This window comes from Cupressus sempervirens, chromosome 11, assembly GCF_028749045.1.
Source record: "Cupressus sempervirens isolate cs-2001-9-10 chromosome 11, ASM2874904v1, whole genome shotgun sequence".
NCBI lineage: Eukaryota > Viridiplantae > Streptophyta > Pinopsida > Cupressales > Cupressaceae > Cupressus > Cupressus sempervirens.
This window is the reverse complement of record NC_143128.1, coordinates 252,947,798-252,972,618: the sequence shown is the minus strand read 5'-3', so window position 1 is coordinate 252,972,618 and position 24,821 is coordinate 252,947,798. Positions and strand designations below refer to the sequence as shown.

The 24,821-nt window shown below is 36.2% G+C and overlaps 1 protein-coding gene across 2 annotated transcripts in view; it reads right to left on the bottom strand.

Moving 5' to 3' along the window:
- Positions 1-17,404: 17,404 nt before the first annotated feature.
- LOC149529105 (putative aldo-keto reductase 1) overlaps positions 17,405-24,821 on the bottom strand; it is an 82,602-nt gene continuing 75,185 nt past the window's right edge. For both annotated transcript variants that reach the window (XM_089811406.1, XM_089811405.1), the window contains exons 6-7: positions 17,934-18,087; positions 17,405-17,848 (exon numbers count right to left, since the gene is read on the bottom strand). In XM_089811406.1, the coding sequence (XP_089667532.1) occupies positions 17,673-17,848; positions 17,934-18,087 (330 nt within the window). In that variant the 3' untranslated portion in view covers positions 17,405-17,672. The remainder of the gene's footprint in view (positions 17,849-17,933; positions 18,088-24,821) is intronic.

The window sequence follows — 24,821 nt, the reverse complement described above, 5'->3', positions numbered from 1 at the left end:
CCTTGTCTTACAAGTAGCTGATTATGGTGCAACCACTCAGCAGTGAAGAATTAATTTGCAAGTTTCCACTCCCAATCCCACTAATCCATCAATTCCACATGCACCTATTGCACCATCCACTTCGTAGAGACCCGCTTCTCACTATGATATCCTATCTCAATTAGGGAAGACTACTGCACAAATATCCATTCTAGAGCTTCTCACCACCTCACCTATCCACAAAGAAATCCTTGAGACTACTCTTTTAGAGTCTTGTGTCCCTAAAAACATCAATGCATCCCAATTCACTACGATGATTGGAAATTTTTCCATACAATAACACCTTGTCTTCATAGACAAATATTTCCAAGGTCCTGATCACCACCACAATTTGTCACTCCACATTGAAGTCCTTATACAGTGACACAAAATAAAATGTGTCCTTATAGATAATGGATCTAGTTTAAAATTGTGTAAATTGAAGATGATTCGCTTCTTGGGGTTCCTAGAAGATCTCCTAGACATCAATAAAAGGATAACCATTAAAGCATATGATGAAAGAGAAAGAGAATGAAAAGGGGTTATCATGCTACCACTACAAGTTGGGCCAGCAATAATCAACATTGAATGCCATGTCCTGGATTTGGACTTACCATATAACATCTTGCTCAGTCGATCCTGGATACATTTATTGAAAGCGGTCCCATCTACTTATCATCAGTGCTTGAAATTTCCCCATTAGGAAAGAAAGGTCACAATTCTAAGAGATCCTTTTCCTTTTTCATTTGTAAGAGATTGGAAGGTGCCCTAACAAAGTTTTGTCCAATCAGTGAGTTTACTAAGGTTGTACCTAGATTGCTCACCATAATGGCAACACCTTCCACAACAATTCCAAAGCCATCCAATATTGATTCAAGTTCCCATAAAGGAAAAGAGAAGGTTGAAGCTATCAAGGTCAATACTGCAATGAAGAAGGTTATCTTTGATCAAGGAATGGGAGTGTATAAGTTTGAGAATGTCTTGTGCGTTAGACAACTACCACTCTCCCCCCAATCCTTTAATAAACCTTCCCAAATACCTCCCTCTACAAATAAGGATACCATGCATGTTAACAAAAAAACCTTTGAACATTTGGGTTCACTTAGTGATGAACAAATGGAATCTAATATCTTAGATTGGTTGTATTTTGATGGAAAAGATGATCCTATGGAATTCCCTAAAGATAAGCATGTCAAGGCTCCTCCCATCATTGAAAACATGAGATATCATGGCACTATCCTTGGACTTAAAGAAGATGGAATTGGACAACCCCTTAAGGCTTCTAGCTATCCTAAAGGACAAATTTTGGGCTCCATTAAACCCAATGTGTCCTTTGGTGACAACTATTGTACAGTTTAACCTGATTCTAAGATTGAAGATGAGGAATTCTTTGAAGGACCCTTCCAATGCATTAAGGATGACATAGATAACTATATCCATGCCATCACCATAGCCAACCTTTCATCCACCGACCTACCCCTCATTAACCTTGACAAGATAGATTGGGACCTTCAAGACACCACCAGTTGTCAATATTTGTAACTCTGATGAAGTGGTGATGGGTCTTTTTGGCCTCAAGAATCTCCAAGATTATGAGCATGAGATCCAATACAATGAGGAAGTCTACTTTGGTAGCCAAGTCAACTCTCTTAATCACAAAAGTGAAAAAGAAAAATAAAATAAAAAATAGAAGAAACATCCTCCAGTGAAACCTCTTTTAGAGCACTCTTGGATGAAGAAAAAGATAAAAGAAAGGACACATCTTTTGGTGAAAACCTCTTAGAGGCACCAAAAGAGGGAAAGATTAACTTCCCATTCAAATCTCTACCACTAGAAAAGTCATCTATATAGAATAAAGACACAATTCCAGTTAACTTGGGTACGATAGATAATCCAAAAATCACCTACATTGTTGCTATCCTAAGTCCAAAAGAACAAGAACTGATGACTCAGTTCCTATGGAAAGGCAAAATCAATTTTGTTTGGACATACAAAGACATGTTTGATTTAGACACAAACTTAGTTGTGCATCACCTAGCATTGGATCCAAAGATTAAACCTATTAAGAAAAAGTTATGCAAGATGCATCCCAAGGTAGCACTTTTGGTCAAAGCAGAATTGTAGAAAATGTTAGAGGCAATGTTCATTTGACCTATTGATTATCTTGAGTGGGTTTCCAACATTGTTCCTATAGGTAAAGCCTCTGGGGGCATCTGCATATGTCCATATTTTTTATATTTAAATCTCACATGTCCTAAGGATGATTTTCCACTACCCAACATAGACATTAGAGTGATCTGACTGTTGGACATGAAATATTATCTTTAATGGATGGTTTCTCCAATTACAATCAGATCAAAATTGTAGAAGATCAACACAAAATGACATTTACTACCCCATGGGAAAACTTTTGTTACCAAGTCATGCCTTTTGGCTTAAATAATGTCGGTGTCACCTATCAACATGCAATGACCACAATCTTCCACAATCTTCTACATGTAATAATGGAGGACTATGTTGATGGCATCCTAGGAAAACCTAAGACATGTGATTTACACATTGTTGTTCTTACCCCCATATTTGAAAGGTTGGAGAAATACAAAGTTCACCTTAATCCTAAGAAGTGTGTTTTGGGGGTCCAATTTGGAAAGTTGCTAGGTCACAAAGAGGCATTGAGGTAGATCCTAAAAAAGTAAAAGCCATCATGGAAATGCCTCCACCTACTACATTGAAACAACTCTATAGCTTTCAAGAGTGGTCACAGTCCATCAGATAGTTTGTGTCCCAGTTAGCAGATAAGGTTCATCCACTCCAACACTTGCATTTGAGCAAGTTAAGGTATACCTGGCTAATTTACTAGGACTAGTCACTCCAATCACAAGTCAACTATTGATTCTGTACATTTCTACCATTTTAGTTGCACTAGGTGCTCTTTTAGCATAGCTAGATGCCAATGGTAATGAGCAAGCTATCTATTATCTCAGTCAAACATTGGTTGGCTATGAGTTGAACTACACTTCTATTGAGTGAGCTTGTTTGGTTGTAGTCTTTTGCATACAAAAACTATGCCATTACATGCTTAATCATACTACACACCTCATTGCTCAGATAGATCCCCTTAAGTATTTTCTAACCAAAGCTTCCCTCCCTGGCCGTGCTGCAAAATGGGTCTTCAATTTAAGTGAATTCCACATTGTCTATAAAGACCGCAAGGCCATTAAGGGACAAGTCATTGCTAACCAACTTGCAGAAGCTCCTCTTCAAGGAGACCATCCTATCATAATAGATTTTCTAGATGACACAATTATGATTGGTACCCCTAGTACACAATGGAAGCTTTGTTTTGATGGTTCTTTCACACAAAAAGGATTGGGGGCAGGAATTTTGTTTGTTACACCGCAAGGAGACCTTATCCCTATGTCTTACAAAATTTCATTCCCTTGCAAAAACAACATCACTAAGTATGAAGGACTAGTAACAATGTTACGTCAAGCTATCCAATGGAATATTAAGAGCCTACTTATCTTCGGAGACTCCCAATAGGTCATTAGAATAATTATAGATGAATATCAAACAAAGGATGAAAAGTTGTTGCCATATCACTGGATAATAGAAAATCTTAAACAAGTCTTCACTAAGATAGTCTTTCAGCAGATACCAAGGACAAATTACAAAGCAACAAATGTTATGGCCACAATAGCCTCCATCATTACCATGCTTGAATGTAGTCCCAAGTGTGAGTTCCTTGTTGAGAATCTTTTTCGTTCTTCTTATGAGAAACCTAAATCAGAGCTGGTGTGTAAGATTGTCGATCCTGGGTCTCCATGGTACTCTAACCTTTTTACTTGCCTTCATCACAAAACAATCCTCATAGCCCTATCCACAAACCAAAGTAAAACCTTCATTTGTTACACTACCTGATACACTATCCTAGGTGACACACTTTTCCGAAAACACTTCGATGGAAACCTCCTTTGATGTCTCAGTTTAGATGAAGCTAGAATGATGTTAGAAGAGGTTCACCAAGGAATTTTTGGTGCCCATTCAAGTGTTCTTACATTACCAAAATAACTCCTCAGTATAGGTTATTATTGGCCTACCATGGAAGTTGATGCATATCATTTTATGAAATGATGTGTTCCTTATCAACAACATAGAGATTTGATACATGCTCCTGCCCAAGACCTTCAACCTACCATTACACCATGGCCCTTTACCTATTGGGGTTTCAACCTTGTTGGTCAAATATATCCAAATTCTACAAATGGCCACAAGTATATTACTGTTGCCACTAACTATTTCACAAACCTACACTATCAGAAAATAGGTTTCAAAGTTCATTTTGAACTACATCAGTTGTTGTTTCAATATCCCCCAATAAAAAATAACTAATAATGGGACTCCTTTCAAAAGTCAAGAGGTCATCATATTGTGTAGGAAATTTGGAATCGCCCAACATTTCTCCACCAAATACTTCCCCCAAGGAAATGGCCAAGCTGAAGCCGCTAATTAAACCATTTTGAAACTCCTAAAGAAAATTGTTGATGCAGTTTACCGTGATTGACACCTCCAAATTGCTCTCACCATTTAGGCCTATCACACCTCCATCTGTACCCCCACAGGAGCCACTCCATTTTCCCTTGTTTATGGCTCTGAGTCTATATTACCCATCAAAATTGAGCTCCCTTCCCTCAAAACCTCTCTCAAGAATTTGATGTCTAACGAAAAATACCAAGTTTCTCACTTGCAAGTGTTGTAACTCCTTGATGAGAGATGCCTCAATGCCTTAAACCACCTCTACATGTATCAAAATTGCCTTCAACTCTAGTTTCACAAAAAGGTTAGACCTTGGGAATTTGAGTTGGGTGACTTTGTGTTGCAATATAACATGACTAATCTCTAGAACTGTGGAAAGAAAGGAAAATTTGAAGCTAATTAGCTTAGTCTATTTATCATTATAACCAAATCTAGTTCTAGGGCATATCAGATTGCCACTTCAAAGGGAGATCTACTCCTTGAGCCTGTAAATATCTAGCATCTCATGCGGTTCTATGCTTGAGTTCCATAATTTCTATACAGTGTTGTTAAAGTTCCACAAAAATAAAAAAAAGTCAAAAAATCAAAAACTCCAAAAACATTTGAAAAATGCTCCTAAAGAAAAGACTAAAAAGAGAAAAAAGTTTGTCATCAATCAAATCCATTATCTATAAGGCTCATCTCACTTCGCCGCATTTCCCCCATTTCATTCCATCTTTTTGTAGAAGTCCTATCTGGCTCATGCTTTTCATACTTCCAATGAGAGACCTCTTGTCTACGAAGCCTCCATCCACTTTAATCTTTCAAAAGACCTCTAGTCTGTGAAGCACTTTTCTATTGAATGTTCACCCTATTCCCATTACCCTGAGTATTTTCTACAATAGTGACTGTAACATAACTTAAGAACATCACCATTAAGACTTAATGATTCGATAAACTTGTTCTTTTCACAACTATTGTCAACAAACACTTATGACAACTACATGGCACTACAACCTTCACTCTTGGACTAGCATTCCTGGTAGGAACTATGGACTAAATGACTACTTGGTAATGTGGTCTTTTGGTTGATTTCATCTTTGTGTGTTAGTGGTAGCCTTTTATGATGTACCTCGATCTTTCATATCTTGGTATCACCTGAATGGTTCCAACTAACTACACCTGTCATTTGTGGTATGATCTATTTTTTATGCTTTAGTACATCTATGTCAATTTCAAGTTATGGTTATGCATTTCTCATTGGTTGCAATGGGTTAGCACACTTTCCACCAAGATCTTTGAAAAGACTTTTGGTGTGCCTAGACCACTCCAATGCATATATGTCATTTTTTCCATCATGACTATGAAAACTAAATCTATCATCCTAAAGCCTCTATTTTGTTGAGTGTCTAGTCCATGCAAAGGAATCTTGTTATCTATGCTTCTATAGAATTTGGTGCACAACTCCTTTTGCAAAATTAAACTACGATATGCTCTCCCATATAAATACAACTTAATCCCTCAGTATCATGTGGTTAGGTTTTGATGTAGTATAGGATTTCATTATGCTTTACTTGAGACAAGGGTTTTGTTTGTCCACCCCCCTCCTATGCTAGGCTACTTGATTCCTATGAGCTACAGTTTGACACAAGTCCATCCATTAGGTCTCATTCATATTACATATTCATGTTTCACATTTACATTTTGTGTTTATGTCATTTCATTTTGCATTTTTAGCTCATTCATGATTAGCATGTTACTAAAATTTTCATTTAGGATACATTCATTTTTCATCTATTACATTCATTACATCTCGATTATGCATCTCATTCATTTTTCTTCATTAGGTTACATTATGTGTTCATTACATTAATCTATTAGGTATCATCATTACAATAATTGCATTTAGTTACATACACATCATGATACATTTAACACAAATCATATAGTGAGTCCACACATATGAAACAACAAAATGCATACATCTCATACAACGCCATCACATAAGACCTACATCATTCACACATTAGTCATCATATATGCATCATAGGAAGTATTATATCACATCACACACATCCTGCATTACCAATGTCAGTAGCAGTCTTAGAACATCATGCAACACATATGGTACTCATAAAACCTCATAAACATAAAAATCCATAAAACACCATCATGCATACACATTTAGGATCATCGAATCATATCATCATATATATCAAAAAAATAAGTGTCCATGTACAATCCATATACAAATAATCACGTAGTACATCATACATGATACATCATCAAAAAATCGTTGCACCTACATCACTGTGTCAAAACTAATCACCCTAGGGATCATGTGCTTGGCTATGAGGGCCTTGCCCCTCCTATACCCCCTCCTTGTTGAGGCCTCCTCTGCCCAACTGATGGCTCTGATCTTTGACTGCCTCCTATGGCTCGTGAGCTAGATGCCTTCTGGAACTCTATTTGTCATTGCTTCATAGGTACAACATCATGATACAACATCCAGTAGTAGCCTGCCTCTCACAAAGCTCGTGCCTCCTGTCAATGTGTAGTCAAGGCCTCCTACATAATAGTGACCATCCCACTATCCTAAATCATCTGCCTTGAAATATCTTGTTGCCTGCAATACTTGTCTAGTCAGTGCTACAGGGTCTCTCTGTCTGCTTGAAGGGAGGCCACATCTTGTTGCATTGTGTCTAACTCTACCAGCTCCTCTGCATTTGTATGCATAGTGAGATTGTTGAACTCACCAGTATCTATCCCCATCTACAAGACTACCAAGGCCTCCTATGCACTATCTTCCCTGGCCCGCTCTACATGTACCTCCCCCTATAGCCAGGAAACCTTTGTCTGGAGGCTATCCTGCTCAGCCCTAACTGTCTCTGCATCCCCCTATTGTCTTAGAGGTAGCCTCTATGGTATCAGTTATGACCCCTATGTTGGTGGTGGCCCTGCTAGTGCATGTTCTCTCCTCTGATGATCTTGTCGTCCATGTGGACCCTATTGTGGTCCCTATGCTAGTAGTGGCCCTGTTGGTGCCTATCCCTCATCTTCCCCTCCAACCCAATCTCCCCTACCTCATGCTTGCTCTACTAGTGGAGGTGCCCCTGGTACTATCAGTCTTAGTGGTTGATGTGTTGCCCACCCTTGTGTGTATGTTGGTGTCATCCCAACATCTCCCTGATCCTTCCCATGCAACCATGGCACTAGTTGCATGCCATGCCATGAAGCCCTTGCTAATCTGATGGTGGTCCGAAATCCCCATTGTCTTCCATATTCCCACGACACCACTGGATATAAGAACTTGTCTAGTACAACATCCTACACCCATTTGAATTCTCTCTACACCCTAGAGGGCATATAGCACATAACAATGTGCACTATTCGGTTGATCAACCAACGGTTTGACTGTGCATATTGCAAGTAGAGTTGATCCTCAGAATCATCCTCTCCACCTACAGGCAATATAGCTCCCCAACACTCACAGTCTGTATATAGTGTCTAATTGAACATGATGATCTCGTCCAAACATCACTACTAGAATCCTATCAACTTGGTAGACATATACTAGATAGGTGGCTTGTATCAACATGTGTACAAATCCCTAGGCTATTGTGTCTCCAATTAAGTAATAGGTCATGTAACACCTATATGCTCCCATGACCATACCATCAGTATAGTCAACCCTAGGCCTATGGAACATGTGTAAATCATAGTATAGTTGAGCCAAGATGGTGTGGCCCTAGCAGAAAACTATGTCATCATCTTGTAGTAGAGTGCTAAGCACTTGTGCCCATCCAATTGGAAATCCATGCCTAACAAGGTCTAGTACCATCCTCCAGCCCAGTGAGGCCAAGTAAAGAGCTAGCTACAACAATCTTTGGTCTAGCGCCTCCCTCCATGTCAGTCATGATCGCTAAATCAATCATTGTTGTCTCTTGCACTTGAAAAACTTCTGCAGACATGGATCTGCTCCCTCTAGCACATACTCCGAGTATCTCTCACGGATTGGAACCCAAAGTATCTGCCACACATCCAGCAGAGTCGTTTTCGCCTCTCCTATAGGCGGATGAAAGCTTAAAGTCAATGTATGCCACCACTCCACCAATGTTGAAAGCTGTACAGAATGCACCCTCAGATCTGGCCACTCACAGACATGCTCCATTCCACAAATTTGCATGTGTCTCGACTCCACCTCTATGTGTCTCTCCCCTAGGACCATAGTCACTAAATAGTGCTCCCATGACTAAAACATCACCGTCGACAATTGTAGCACATGTACAGTTCTGCAAATTCGTAAGCCTTGAATCAAACTTGGATTTGTTGAGAATGATCCTTCTAACAATATGTATATTCAAATTTCTTGAGGCAAATTTCTTTTATGATTACTGCAGGTCCAGTCCTCTATGCTCGAACTTGTGTGATTGTATAATCTTTGCTATGTATTTGTGGGAAGGAGAATGTTTGGAAGATCAAACTATTGTGAATTGTGTGTCCTCTAATCTAAATTCACAACCTGTAGATATATCCTTCTAGAGGGTATGTCCCTCAAGGGACCTGACCCTTAGTTTAGCATTAAAACATTATTATCCCTAAATTAGCAACTTCATTAATTCTATTTAGTATTAACAAAACTTAATATTAGCTTAGTTAAATATAAAACAAGAATGTCTATTTGGAATCGTTAGCTCATATAGGAAATGTACAAAATGTATTACTTGTCATTCATAGGATATATCAACCATGCTAAGAAGGTATGGTCTGTACTTATCGGACCTGTAGAATTATTCAAGTTATATTCTTAACACTCCCTCTTAACCTGATAATCCTACAGAGAGATATCATATCTAGCAAACATCAATACAGATGTTTAAGCAAGAATAAATAATCTATATCTGTCTATCTCTTCTTAGTATGTGGTATCATAGAACACATGATACGTCATATTACTAAACCTATGATATGACAAATCACTACTACTAGTGATAAGACACATGTTGTGACTCATAGAGATTGGTATTTCTAAATCACAACAAGATCCTGAGTTTAAGATCTACCAGAATATAGGATAAACCTTGAGAATTCTAAGATTCTCCCTTTATCCAATTTGTGACCTATGAACATAGCAATGTCAATGTCACAAGATGATCTAAAACTCATCTGGATCTAACAGTAAAATCTACTGTTTAGTACATTATCTAAGAGATTGTCATCTCTCATAATGCCTTTTACACAAGTATTAATTATTTCAGAGATTGTCACCTCTTAAATAATGATTACACATGGTGGAGCCCATAATAGTCAATAGCCTGACAGAAATAAAATTATTTTTATTAATAATCAAAAGAGTACAAATGGATTACAACTCAACCATACCAAGTCTCCTCCTGAGATGTTCTATCTTTACTCTAGATAGAGGTTTGGTGAGTATGTTTATGGTCTGATCTACAGTACAAATTTATTCCAATTTTACAAAATTCCTATCTACCATATCTCTCACATAATGGTAAGAAATTTCAATATGTTTGGATCTATCATGGAAAACTAGATTCACCAAGAGCTTGATGGAACTCTGATTATCACAATGAATAATCGTAGGATTCATGGCTTGCCCAAATAATCCCACAAGTAACTTTCTCAACCATATTGCTTCTTGAGAGGCCATCGCTACTGCAATGTATTCTGCTTATGTGGAGCTCTAAGCTACTGAAGACTACTTTTTGCATATCCATGAAATCATAGCTAATCCTAAACTGAAACAACATCCTAAAGTACCTTTTATGTCTTTAACACTTCCACCCCAATCTGAGTCGGTGAATCCATGCAAGTCTAAAGCAACTTTCTCATATTTGAGTCCATAATTAAGAGTGCCTTGTAAGTATCTCATAATGTGTTTAACAACAACTAGGTGAATCTCCTTAGGTTCACACATAAACTGACTTAAGGCATGAACAACATAGCAAATATCAGGTCTTGTATTTACTAGATACATAAGGGACCCAATCATCTGTATGTAGAGAGTAGAATCTATTGGAGGTGATTCTCTAGCTGCTTCTTTAAGTTTATGCAAATTGGTCTCCATAGGAGAAGATATAGACTTGCAATTCCACATGCCAAATTTCTTTAAGATATTTGAAGTGTACTTTCCTTGATTCAATATGATACTATCAAAATTATGTCGTACTTCTAATCCTAGGAAGTAATGGAGAAGCCCCAAGTCTTTCATCTCGAATTCTCTAGTGAGATCTTTCTTGCACTGATCTATAACATGATCATCACCTGTGATTAATAAATCATCAATATACAATATCAGTATTACCATACCATCTTTATCTCTTTTATAATATAAGTTTGGATCAGCTTCATTCTTAGAGAATCCTAAGCCGGTGAGATATTTATCAATCCTTTCGTACTAGGCCCTGGGAGCCTATTTAAGCCCATAGAGAGCTTTCTTGAGCCTGCAAACAAAAGTGTTAGGATCATGGGTTTCAAATTCTTCTGGTTGTTCCAAATAGACTTCTTCTGAAATCTTTCCATTGACAAATGTTGTCTTTACATCCATCTGATGTACCTTCCATCCCTTAGATGTAGCAATTGCTAAGACAGCTCAAATGGTAGTATATCTGGCAACAAGAGCAAAGGTTTCTTCATAATCAATACATTCTTTCTAGGAAAAACCTCCGGCTACAAGTTTGATTTTATATTTCTCAATACTCCCATCAGCAGCATGCTTTATCTTGAATATCCATTTGGAAGAAACAACAGATTTTCCTTTTGGTCTTGGAACTATTTCCCAAACATCATTTTTCATAATTGATTGATATTCTTCTGTCATAGCTTCTTTCCAGGCTGGATGTTTAATAGCATCAGAAGGATTGGTTGGCTCTATTTTGGATAAATCAATCATATTTGTTGTATAACCAGAGAATCTTTTAGGTCTTTTACTTTCTCTAACTGATCATAAAGGTGCAACAAAATCTTGAGCTGCTTCAACTGTTATTATGGCCCAAAGTGGTCTTTTCTTTGAATTTTCCTCAAGGTTCATATTTTCATTTTCGATCTCTTCCAAATTCTTCCTCTGGGATTCAAATTCACAAATTCTTTCAGAACTTGATAAAGGAGAAGGTTCATTGGAACTTAAGGCTCTTTTGAATTCAAGATCTTCCTCAAAGATTACATCTCCTGCTAAGTTCAATAGTTTTCTGTCCAGGTATGAAAATTCTATATGCTTTACAAGTTTCACTATACCCTACAAGGATACCTTTCCTCCCAGTGGTTCTAACTTGGTTCTCTTTTATTTTGGAACATGAATGTATACAAGACATCCAAAAAATTTGAGATGACTTATATTAGGTTTTACTTTAGTAAATAATTCTTCAGGGGTTTTATCTTGAAGATAGGAGTGAGGGCTTCTATTTTGAATGTATAAAGCAGTACAAGAGGCTTCTACCCAAAGATAATATTCTAGATTTTGGTCAAAAATCATAGCCCTAGCAACTTCTATAATTGTCCTCTTCTTTCTTTTAGCTACCCCGTTTTGTTCTAGGTTATAAGGAACAGTGTACTCCCTCTTGATCCCTGATTCTTTACAAAACCTTTTAAACAAGTCTGAGGTATATTCTCCTCCATTATCTATTCTAAGGGTTTTAATTTTATGTCCTAAAAAAATTTTAGTTAATGCGTTGAATTCTTTAAATCTTTGTAGGGATGTCTTCTAATTCTTTGCATTTTAAAAAATAAATCCATGTTTTCCTAAAGAAGTCATCTATGAACAAGACATAATACCATAATCCTCCAAGGGAGGGAATGGAAATAGGTCCACATAAATCTGAATGAATGAATTCTAGTACATTATTTGTTTTTCTAGTACTATCACGAAAAGAACTTCTAGTACTTTTATCTAGGGCACACCCTTTGCAAATACTAGGGTGATCTTTATTTAATTTTGGTAATCCAATAACCATCTTTTCCATAATTGATAAAGTTTTAAAGTTTAGGTGCCCTAATCTTCTATGTCATATTTCATTTGAATCTTTAGCTTCATGAACTAGGGCTTGAATGGATCGACTAGATTTTGTATTCAACTCATACAAATATCCCTTTCTTTGACCAATTAATTTAGCTTTCTTGATGGAAGAGTTCTTAGCCCAAGTTAATATTTTGCCATCTATGAACACAACATTGTGTCCATCATCTTCAAGTGTTGTTATTGAAATTAGGTTTCTTTTAATCCCTGGTACATATAGTACACCTTTAAGAAGAAGAGTATTTCATGTTTTTAGTTTCAAAGTGCAACTACCAATTCCTTCAACTGAGTGTGCAGAGTTATCACCAATAGTAACTTCACCATTAACTTTCTCTAATAAGGAATCTAGAGTTTCTTTGTATCTTGTTATATGTTTGGAAGATCAAATATCAATTACCCATGCCTTATTTGAGATTTCATTTGATAGAGAGGAATACAAAATATGGTTCTTAGGATCATAAGTCTCTTCTCTAATGACATTTGTGCAATTTTCCTGTTGCTTGGAGTTTTTTTGACAATTAGATCTATAGTGTCCAAATTTTTCACATTTGAAACACTTTATTTTAGATAGATCTTTCTTGGGCTTTCCATTCTTTTGATTTCCCTTTTTCTTCTTGAATTGCTTTTTCTTGCCTTTATAGGAGTTTGCATTAAGAACGTGAAGTTCTTCATCTTCTACTTTTTGTTTTCCTCCTTTCTTTAGTTTTCTTGACTCTTCTTGAAGACAATCATTCTTGAGTCTGTTAAAGTTTGAAAGCTAATCTCTAGCACTTATTTCTTGTGCGAATGTTTCCCATGATTCTAGCAAACCATCTATGGCCATGAGTGTTAGTTCGGTGTCATTAATGATGGTTCCTATGCTTGATAATTCATCTCTAATGCCAGCAACTCTTAGGAAATAAGAGTTTATCGATTCTCCTTTCTTTATTTGGATGTGATTCAATTATCTTTTTAGTGCAAGGACCCTAGTTGCATTATTCACTTCAAATGCATTTTGTAATGCATTCATCATATCGTAGGCAGTTTGGTGTTTTGTAAGCATAGGTATGATATCATTCTTAACTCCATCAAAGATGATTTGAATGGCTTTTCTATTTCCATTGGTCCATATGGATTTGTGAGGTTCAACTGGTGGTTGTTTGGATGCTCCATCAACAAATTGTTAATATTGTTTTTTTCAAGAATCATCAAGATTATGAATTTCCATGCTTCAAAGTGTTCCTTCCCTCGAATCTGTCCTCAGGTCTAATTATATATGCCATTGGAAATGGAAGACAACTACTAAATGTGTGTGTATATGTGTGTGTGTGTGTGTATGTACACACACACACACACACATATGTAGATATATATGTCTACACACACACACACACACACACATATATGTATGTATATGTATATGAATATGTATGTATATGGATATATATGTCTATGTACATATATATATACATATGTATACATACATATACATATATATATACATATGTATATGTACATATATATATACATATGTATATGTACATATATATATATACATACATATATATACATACATACATATACATACATACATATACATATATGTGTGTGTGTGTGTGTGTGTATATGTATATGTATATATCTACATATACATATATATATATATATATATATATATATATATATATATATATATATATATATATATATATATATATATATATATATATATATATATATATATATATATATATATATATATATATATATATATATATATATATATACATATACATACACACACATATATATATATATACATATACATACACACACACACATATATATATATATATAAGGTCTGGTTACTGAAAATTTGCAAAGCCCTAGATCTGATAACCTAGCTCTGATACTATGTACTGTTTTGCAAATTCGTGAGCCTTGAATCAAACTTGGATTTGTTGAGAATAATCCTTCTAACAATATGTATATTCACATTTCTTGAGGTGGATTTTTTTTATGATTATTGTAGGTCCAATCCTCTATGCTCGAAATTGTGTGATTGTATAATATATGCTATGTATTTGTAGGAAGGAGAATGTTTGGAAGATCAAACTATTGTGAATTGTGTGTCCTCCAATCTACATTCACAACCTGTAGATATATCCTTTTAAAGGGTATGTCCCTCAAGGGACATGGCCCTTAATTTAGCATTAAAACATTATTATCCCTAAATCGACGACTTCATTAATTATGTTTAGTATTAACAAACTTAATATTAGTTTAGTTAAATATAAAACAAGAATGTCTATTTGGAATCGCCGGCTTATATAGGAAATGTATAAAATGTATTACTTGCCATTCATAGGATATATCAACCATGCTAAGAAGGTACGGTATGTACTTATCAGACCTATAGAATTATTCAGGTTATATTCTTAATAGCACAGACATGCAAAAGTCAGTCTACCTTTATTTCCATACTCTTATTCTTTATGTAAGCATGGGCATCTTGCTCTATTCTCCGCTAAATCGGCAATTGTTTTCTCTTGCGCTCGAAACACTCCCACAGATATGGATCTACTCCCTCTACCACATACTCCAGGTATCTCTCACGAATCAGAACCCAAAGTATTCGCCACACGTCCAGCAAAGTCACTATCGCCTCTCTTGTAGGCAAATGAAAGCTCGAAGTCGATGTATGCCACCACTCCACCAATGTTGAAAGCTGCACTGAATGCGCCCTCAAATCTGGCCACTCACGAACATGCTCCATTCCACAAAGTTGCACGTGTCCCAACTTCACCTCAGTGAGTCTCTCCCCTAGGACCATAGTTGTTGAAAAGTGCTCCCACGACCGAAACATCACCATCAACAATTGCAACACAGACATGCAAAAGTCAATCTACCTTTGTTTCCATGCTCTTATTCTTTATCTAAGCATGGGCATCTTGCTCTATCCTCGACTAAACTCTTTGACTAAGCTATCTAGGGTGAATCTATTATATGAAACTCTAATGGATGAATGAATAATTTTAATGATGTCCACAAAATAGAATAGTCTAAAGGACCAAAAACATTACAACCTTAATAATCTCCATATTCCTTTCCATATCTAATCTTTGTTATGAATCTTGACCAAAAAACTAGCAGAAACTATGCATGTTGTTAACCTTCAAGAGGTAAATAACATCTAAACTATCTGAGGTAAATCTATAATTTGAAACTATAACTAACTTGAATTGAGTGTGTAGGACTAATTGTTGATGGAATAACACAATTGCAATTTACTTCACCTATTGAAGACCTCGATCCTTAGAATGATGCATCACTTGAGGGACCAAGATCAGCAGAAGGCAATTAGTAGCCATAATCTGATTCATAAACTTGTGAAGTAATGTTTAATCAATACCAATTGAAAAATATAAGACCATTTTTTCAATCTTCTGAATAGGAATGGTAGAAATGGAATTGGAAGTTAGACAATCAAATAATAGTCAAGTTGAGAACTGTGTTAGTAATATGGGAATGGAACAAACTTAGATCACTCTAATTGTCAGCTAACTAGATCACTATGATCTAGCAATAACAATGCTTTAGCTAAATGCAAATGAAGCCAATGTAGATTTTCATAAAAAATTATTTAGTATTTACACCTCATGAATCATAATTGATATGTAGAGTATTTGTACTCATTGGCCAATACATTAGAGTTTGTGTATGTCATTTGGATATGCTCTATAAAGAGCTATCAAGATTATTTCCAAGGAGAAAAGTGAAACTCACCTTTAACCCAAAATTAAAAATTGAAATAGTTTCTATTGAATAATGATTTTGGTTAATGAAGAAAAGATGCAAGTGCAAGGCCTAGTGGAAAAGGGGGGATGCTATGCCAAATGTATAACCCTAGGTAGTGCTAGTGATTTTAGTTAAGGGAAACAAGTAATTTAAGCGGTTCAAGGATGTACTCAAGAATTTTGACACGCCAATGCCAAAGGGAGGCATTGGATTATTCATAATGAACGAGTCATAGCTTTTAACATCTTGCAAGCTAAAGGAACCCAACCAAAAGCATCAAATATAGAGACATCAAAACATTCAAGCAATGAAATATTCGATCCAATGGATCCAAATATTGAATCAATAGATTCCTTTGATCATGTGGAATAAATATAATCGTATGGAATGATTTTGAGTGTGGTTATACGTTTGAACGGATGAGTTTATTAATGAAATACAAATAGCTTGCTGTGTTAACCATGTGCTGTTTTCAACTCAACTAAATTTTGACATAGAGGTTCTATGTTGCACATATTCATATTTCCATTCCATTTATGGATTTACTGCCATGACGGCTAACAACATTTGCATACAAAAATCATCAGAAACAAGCATAAGCTAGTATTTATTTCATTTGGAATCACACTGAAATCTCAACACTTTCTGATTCGGGTATCTTTTCTTACACAAATTAAATGACTGAAACTGTGTGGATGATTGCGCGTTCATTTTGAATTTAACAAATAGACAAATAGTTTTTTCCCACTACTCTGAGTTAGAGGCATGGCGATACTACAGAAATTGTTTCCATGAGTATTTCCATGAGCATGGTCATAGACTCACACACCATTGGCAAAAGCACAACATTTTTCCATATCTTGTCTTCTCAATCTCAATTAGCTTTCTATTTTACTGGTTATGAATTCAAGTCCCAGCCATGCATTCTGACCATCCACGGGAATTAATATAATTCATTCTATTCAACATTAGTTAAAGATATCATTAGTAATTTCTAGGCTTAAGTTATTCATCAGATCCATTTAAAACGTCCATCTGGTACTGATTCCACTTGCTGATGGATTTTGGTGAAAAGCAATATTTAAATCACTCAAAAATTTGAAACACAATAATTTTTCAAAGAGTGCATAAGTACTCATTTCACTATCACCTTCTATATATCATCTCCAGACTCAGAAAGATATACTGCAACAAACTTATGAAACCAACATGCAGAGTCTTGTGATCAACGAATGTTGATCCCTCAAACATGTCAAGATCTATATGTTGATCGTGTAATAAATATGGTATAACAAATTTACTTGTAATGGGTAATAAACTTGAAGCATGTTCAACCACACGGAGGTGTGAAGGCAAATTTCCAAGAGTTTTTATCCTCCTCGCTACTTTTTAAACCTGCAATTTCATTTTCTGGGACTGCATTTGAAATTTCATCCTGATCACTCTTTGAAAACTTTATGCTCAATGATGCAATATTATCATCCAAATTCTTTGTTTTAGTTGTTCCTGTACAAGTACAAGGCTTGTGAGTTTAGTGATACCCCAATTATGCTAAGCTATTTCTTATTGTCTATATCAATGACTTATTTACCTGGAATGGGTACAATATCATCTCCTTGATGGAGAACCCATGCCAGAGCTAGCTGGGCTGTTGTACAATTATGCTTCTTCGCAATATTTGAGACACGTTCAAATAAAACTTCATTTTTCTTTAGATTTTCTGGCTGAAACCTCGAGCGATTACTCTAGAATCATAAAAGAACATCAATTAGTAAAACTACTAGTTTTAATGTCAGTGCAACAAGAAACACTTCTTGAAGAGAAAACAAACCCTGCTAGGAAAATATTTATTCCTTCACGAGACTGTAGTCCACTATTATCTCATTAAAAGAAACAAAGACGCCTGAAGGCTTTGCTCGACCTGAAGAGCAGAAAAAAAAATTAATGGGCCTGCAAAGTTGGTATGCAGAATTTGGTTATGGTATATTGGTTTAGAAATATATCTCTTGAATGAAATTAGTTACTCCTGTTATTCAGTTATAATCTGTTTCATTAGAGTCAGTTATAGACCATTGATTATAAATGCAAATTCTTTTATAAATGTTTTACTTCCATTTACCTGAAGGTAGTTAATTCAGTTATGGAAAGGTTTCATGTTCATGTAAAAGAGAAACAGTTTCTTTTCTGTTAAAATGATAGATAAATGAAAATTTTATTTTATATGAAATTGTCAAAAAAGGTTTTTAAATTTCTTTTGTTTTAGTTTAGCACATAACATATTGTATCAGAGCTACCGAGTTCAACTCTGGACCTAGGAGCTCACCACCATTCACCCAGGGAATTGAAACCTACTCATCAGTGTTTCACTGGATGTGGACTCAATGCACGCCATGGAAGAAGGTTCGTTACCCTAGTATTGTCGGCCTGGGATTACCCAGACTACGTATAATTATTCATGCTATTCACCCCTAGGAGACAATAGTTAGCTGATTGCATCCACCTCCTTTGAAAGGAAAGGCATAACTGGTCCTCAACAATAAAAAATATAAAGGAAATCCCTCCCAAAATCAAAACATCAACCAAATCTGGAAACTCGTCTGTGGAGACTATTATTTTGTGGTCAGGAAGACTGCCGCATTCTACTTTGGGATATTGCCTTATACCCTTTGATTGATTGGCAAGAAGATTTCCTCATTGATGAAAGTGACCCCATAGGAAGAGCACTTAAAAACAAATTGGTACATCTGTTATATAAAGATGTCAGTTTTATGCTTTAATTATAAAAAAGAAGTTTGTGGTAAAATTGAATTTGATGAGCTATTTCTTTTTTCTTTTGAAGCAACTGTTTATTTTTGACATTTTGAAGCAAGTGTTATTATAGTTAAGAATAATCACAAATAATCTTTGAAAACTACCTTCAAGTAGCATAGTTTGAAAGATGGAAAATTTAATGAACAATGGAAAATCTGATAACACCAACCGCTTGAATGCCAAAGGGTAAAGGTGTTGCAGGGGCACCTACATGAGGAACCTTTCTTTGCATTTCACTTTCATATGTAAATAATTCCATAATGCATATTAGGATAGCTTATTTCATGTGTTCGAGTATTTTGATTTCATTAAGTTGTAATAAAGGCCTATTTTGTAAGGCATTGACATGGTTTTGTACACCTATAAACCATCATGTTCAAATTGTCAAAGTGGCCTATGAGCATGTTGTGAGTTCATTTAGTTCATTATTAGGGTCATTTAAATGTCTCAAAGGGGTCACACAAACAGGAATGCATATTAGTTTAATATTGCTTGCATATTACAAAAGTTGCACTTTTGCAACTATGCATTTTTTGGCAACAATGGAAGACTGAGAGTCTTTTGGCTTTACAAGATCATGAAAAGCCATGAGACACATGTATCTAGGCCAAATATGGTCTAATGAGATCAAAATGGAAGTTTTTGGATTCGGTGGTGCATGTTGAACTATTGAGAGAATACTGATTTTTCCATGTTTTGTGTTGTTCCCAGCCTTGGTACATCTTTGTACAGACTGGTAAATGTCCGAAACCACCATGGACATTTAGAGGGTCGATCTAGCTTTCAAATGAACCTGGTTTGAGGTTCTGAAAAAAGTGAAAATCATTGAACATTGGTCTGAAATAAAATACTGATTGTTTCCATGTTTTGTGCTGTTCCCAGCCTTGGTACGGAAATTTACAGATTGGTTGAAGTCTGAAACCACCATGCATTCATAGAAGATTGAGTTATCTTTCTTTTGCAATGTTAGGAAACGTGAGAAATGCTGAAATCTTTGACAGGAGGTAGGAATTTTCTTAGAAATTGAGGGTTTTGAAAAGAAATCCGTTTTTCTCCACTTGTAACCAGCCAAATAAAACAGCCCTTTGAATTTTGGTTGCTAAGAGGATCCCCTTACAGATTCTACAATCCTTTTTTGTGTATTTGTTGGCATTGAATTTTAACGAATCCTAGCAAGCCTTTTTTTTATATAGGAAAACAGCACTAGAAGTCACCATATCTCTCATGCATGGTTGAACCAGAGGCTGAAACTCTGGATTTAGGATTTTTTAGGATTCCCTAACAAATCCAAGCATTAATTTGACAAACCAAACCATTTGTTAGTAGTTCCTTTGTAAAGTGGGCACAATTATGCCTATCAGACCCACTGAGAAAGTCAAATTTTTCTTCACCAGAAAATGAATCAATCCAAACCATTTTGAGGAATTAAATAACTTCAAAAAGGGTACTCAAAACCCAGATTTATTTGTAAAGTTCTGTGTAAAGTCCGAGAGTTAAGCCTTGAAAACCTTTCTGGCAAGGCTACCAGGCTAAACAGGCCTGATTGGAGAAATAGGTGTAATAAGAGTGATTGAATGAAATAAATGATTTGAACAAGTCATATTAGGTCTCAATAGAAGGATTCTAAGTCAGAGAAGGGTGTGTAAGTTGTAGAGAAAATTGTGGAGGGTTGTGTAAAATCTAATGTTCATAAAGCTTGAGAAGCAAGGTATTAACATTATCGCTGCATCATTATTGGTATCAAAGCTTGGGGAAAGCTCTTGAAGCAATTTGATTTTATGTCAAAATCAGAGTATTAAGGTGAGACATCAAACATGGTCACCAATGCTGAATTGGAAAAGATGTAAGAACAAAAGAAAACCAATAAGTGTTTATTGGATGAACTTGTGAAGTTGAAGGGCCAGGTGGAGAAGGGAGTAAAGGTTTCCATGGAGCAAGAGGAAGAAGAGGAATAAGAAAATTCTCTTGCAGGAGGTGGTGAACTTACCTGCAGACTAGAGATACTTCATAGAAGCTCTTGAAATAGTAGGCAAGAAGGATGCCAAAGGTGACCTACCCATCTTTTTAGGCAAGATGGATGTTGATGTTGTTGTGGATTGGATAGAATCCCTAAATAACTACTTTGAATGTGAAAATGTAGTAGAGAAAGGTAAGGTAAAGATTTCCAAGTCAAAGTTGAAGGGAGCAGCCCTCACTTGGTGGAATTTCATCCAAGAAGAAAGGGTCAAAAAAGGTAAGAACATGATAAATTCACGGCGCAGGATGAGTGCCAAGGTAAGAGAAACTTACCTACCTAAGGATTATGATTTCTAATTACATAGGAGGAGACAAAGTTTAAAACAAAAGGAGCTAGATGTTACGGCCTATACTGAAGAATTCCAAAAATTGAGTCTAAGGGCAAAACAATGTGAAAATTGCTAGATAACTCAATGGATTGAGTTTGAAAATTCAAGATCTCAATTTGTTGTGTCCTAATACAGTTTAGATATGCTATCAACTAGCATTGAAGGTGGAAGCCAAATTGAGGAGAGGACAAGAGTAAAACAGCGGAGAAAGAGGCAAAAGCCAAGGGGGAAGAGGAAACTTCCAAGGAAGAGGAAAAAACCATGAAGAGCATAAGGAGATCAAGCAAGAAACCAGTCAAAATGAAGCAACTTGTTGTGTCCTAATACATTTCAGATATGTTATCAATTAACATTGAAGGTGGAAGCCAAATTGAAGAGAAGACAAGAGCAAAACAATGGAGGAAGAGGCAGAAACCAAAGGGGAAGAGGAAACTTCCAAGGAAGAGGACAAAACCATGAAGAGCATAAGGAGATCAAGCAAGAAACCAGTCAAAATCAAGGTAATATCAGAGGTAATTTCAAAGGTAGAAGAGGTAATTCAAGAGGCTGATTCGGTGGTAGAAGGGTGGGCCCAATAACTTGCTTCAATCGCAGCAAAGGACACTATGCATCTAGGTGCCTGGATAGAGTTAGTACAAGCTCACAAGGTGAAAGAAGAACACATTTAGTACATGAAGATGAATACCAAGAGAAGGAGATACCTGATTCAGATAGCTTTCCTGAAAGAGGAGAAAATTTGATGATGAGAACACTTTTGAAGGTACCTACTACCATGGAGCCACCACAAAGGAAGACCATCTTTAGGACTGCTTGCAAATCAGGAGGCAAGGTATGTAAAGTCATTATTGACTCGGGATCTACTAAAAATTGAGTTTCTCTTGAGATGGTTCAGAAGTTAAAACTTAGGAGAGTACTTCATCCTTTTCCCTATAAGGTTTCATGGCAAAAAAAGGGTCAACAAATTCTTGTAAATGAGAAAGCATGTGTTGATTTTCACATTGGCAAATATAAGGACAAATTTTTATTTGATATAGTTGACATTTTTGGTAGGCCTTGGCAATATGACTTACAGGCAAAACATGATGGAAAGCTAAACGTATACACCATCAAGAAGGATGGAAAGGTGATTAGATTGATTCCATTTTCTGATTATGAAGAAGTGGAAGAGAACAAAGAGAGGGAAGCCAAAATCATGATGGTTGATAGGAAGGAGTTCTTTCAAGACATGAAGGATGAACCAAAGCCTTATTCTCTTATGATACCTAAACCACAACCACAAGGATCAGCTGAAGATGACAACAAGAAGGTTGAGACAAAGAAGGCAATTCCTAGTGAGGTGAAAGCACTTTTGGATAAGTAGGAAGGTCTGATTTCAAAAGGTATGCCCAAATCTTTACCACCTATAAGAGATATCAGTCAATGTATTGAGTTCATTCCTGGGGCTACCTTGCCAAATAAGGCTGCATACAAGATGACCCCTCAACAAAATGAGGATAAAGCTAGACAAGTGTAGGAGTTATTAGATTGTGGTCTAATTGCCAAAAGCTTAAGTCCATGTGATGCACCTGCTGTTTTGGCACCAAAGAAGGAAGGGACGTGGAGGTTGTGCACTGATTCAAAGGCCATTAACAAGATTACAATCAGATACAGGTTTCCTATGCCAAGAATTGAAGATCTTTTTGATTGCTTAGGTGGTGCGAAGTATTTCTCCAAGATTCACTTCAAAAGTGGCTACAATAAATAAAGATAAGGGCTAGAGATGATTGGAAGATAACATTCAAAACCAATGATGGATTGTATGAGTGGAAGGTAATGTCATTTGGCCTCTCTAATGCCCCCACTACCTTTATGAGACTTATGAATGAAGTGCTCAAAGACTTCAATAGTAAGTTCATCATATATTGATTTTCAGCAAGACAAAGGAAGAACACCTCAAACACATTGACATGGTTTTGAGAAGACTTTACGGGGACAAGTTGGCGATAAACTTGGAAAAGTGCCTATTCATGCAAAAGGAGCTGACCTATTTTGGTTTTGTGATCTCCCAAGGCAACTTGAAGCTGGATCAAGATAAGGTTAATGCTATACTCTCTTGGCCACCTTCTAAAACAGTTGGAGACATTAGAAGTTTTCAAGGTCTTGCTACATTTTATAGGAAATTCATTAGAAATTTCAATCATATATGTGCTCCTATGTTAGAAACTTTCTTGAAAGAAGTGTAAGTTTGTGTGGAGTCAATTAGCTAATGAAGCTTTTAAATTGCTTAAGAAAAAGGTTAGTGAGCAGCCAATTCTTGCTTTACCTAATTTTAACAAAGTTTTCCATGTGGAGTGTGATACTAGCAAGGTTGCTATAGTGGTTGTTCTTAGTCAAGAAGGAACACCAGTAGCTTTCTCAAGTAAAAAACTAAATGAAGCCAAGAAGAAGAACTCTTCATATGATTTGGAGATGTATGCTTTGGTTCAAGCCATCACAAGATGGAGACATTACTTATTACCAAAGGAATTTGTGGCCTATACGAACAACCAAGCACTTAGTTTTCTCAATAGCCAAGTCAAGCTAAGTCATAGGCATATGAAATGGATGGAGGATTTCTAGGCCTATACCTTCACCATCAAGCACAAGAAGGGCACTGCCAACAAGGTACCTGATACACTTAGTAGAAGGAACTTGAATGTCTCCCAAATTCAACTAGAAAGCGTGGGAATTGAAGAACTAAAGGACATGTATGCAGCAGATCCGGATTTTGGTGAAATATATAAGGTATGTATGAAGTTTGTTGATAGATATCATGTTGATTTTTCTGATTTTTTGATACAAGACAGACTTCTTTTCAAAGAAGGACAACTTTGTGTACCTAGGTGTTCTACGAGGTCAAATATTATCAAAGAAAAGCATAGTGGAACCATGGGTGGACACTTTGGTTTGGATAAAACCTTAGAGTTGGTTAGGAGGTATTACTATTGGCCTAAAATTCAAACTGATGTTAGAAGCTTTGTGGAAACATGTATGATTTGTCAAAGAGCCAAAGGGAAGACTACAAATGCGGGACTCTATCAACCTTTTCTAATACCATTTAGGCCATGAGAATGCATAACAAAGGATTTTGTGATGGGGCTGCCAAGAACACAAAAAGGGCATGATAGTGTGTTTGTTGTAGTTGATAGGTTCAGCAAGATGGCTCATTTCTTGCCATGCAAATCACCCAATGCTGTTTCTCATATAGCAAATAAGTTTTTCAAAGAGATCATATGGATTCATGGGCTACCTCTCAACATAGTTTCAAACAGGGATGTGAAGTTTGTGGGACACTTTTGGAGGAC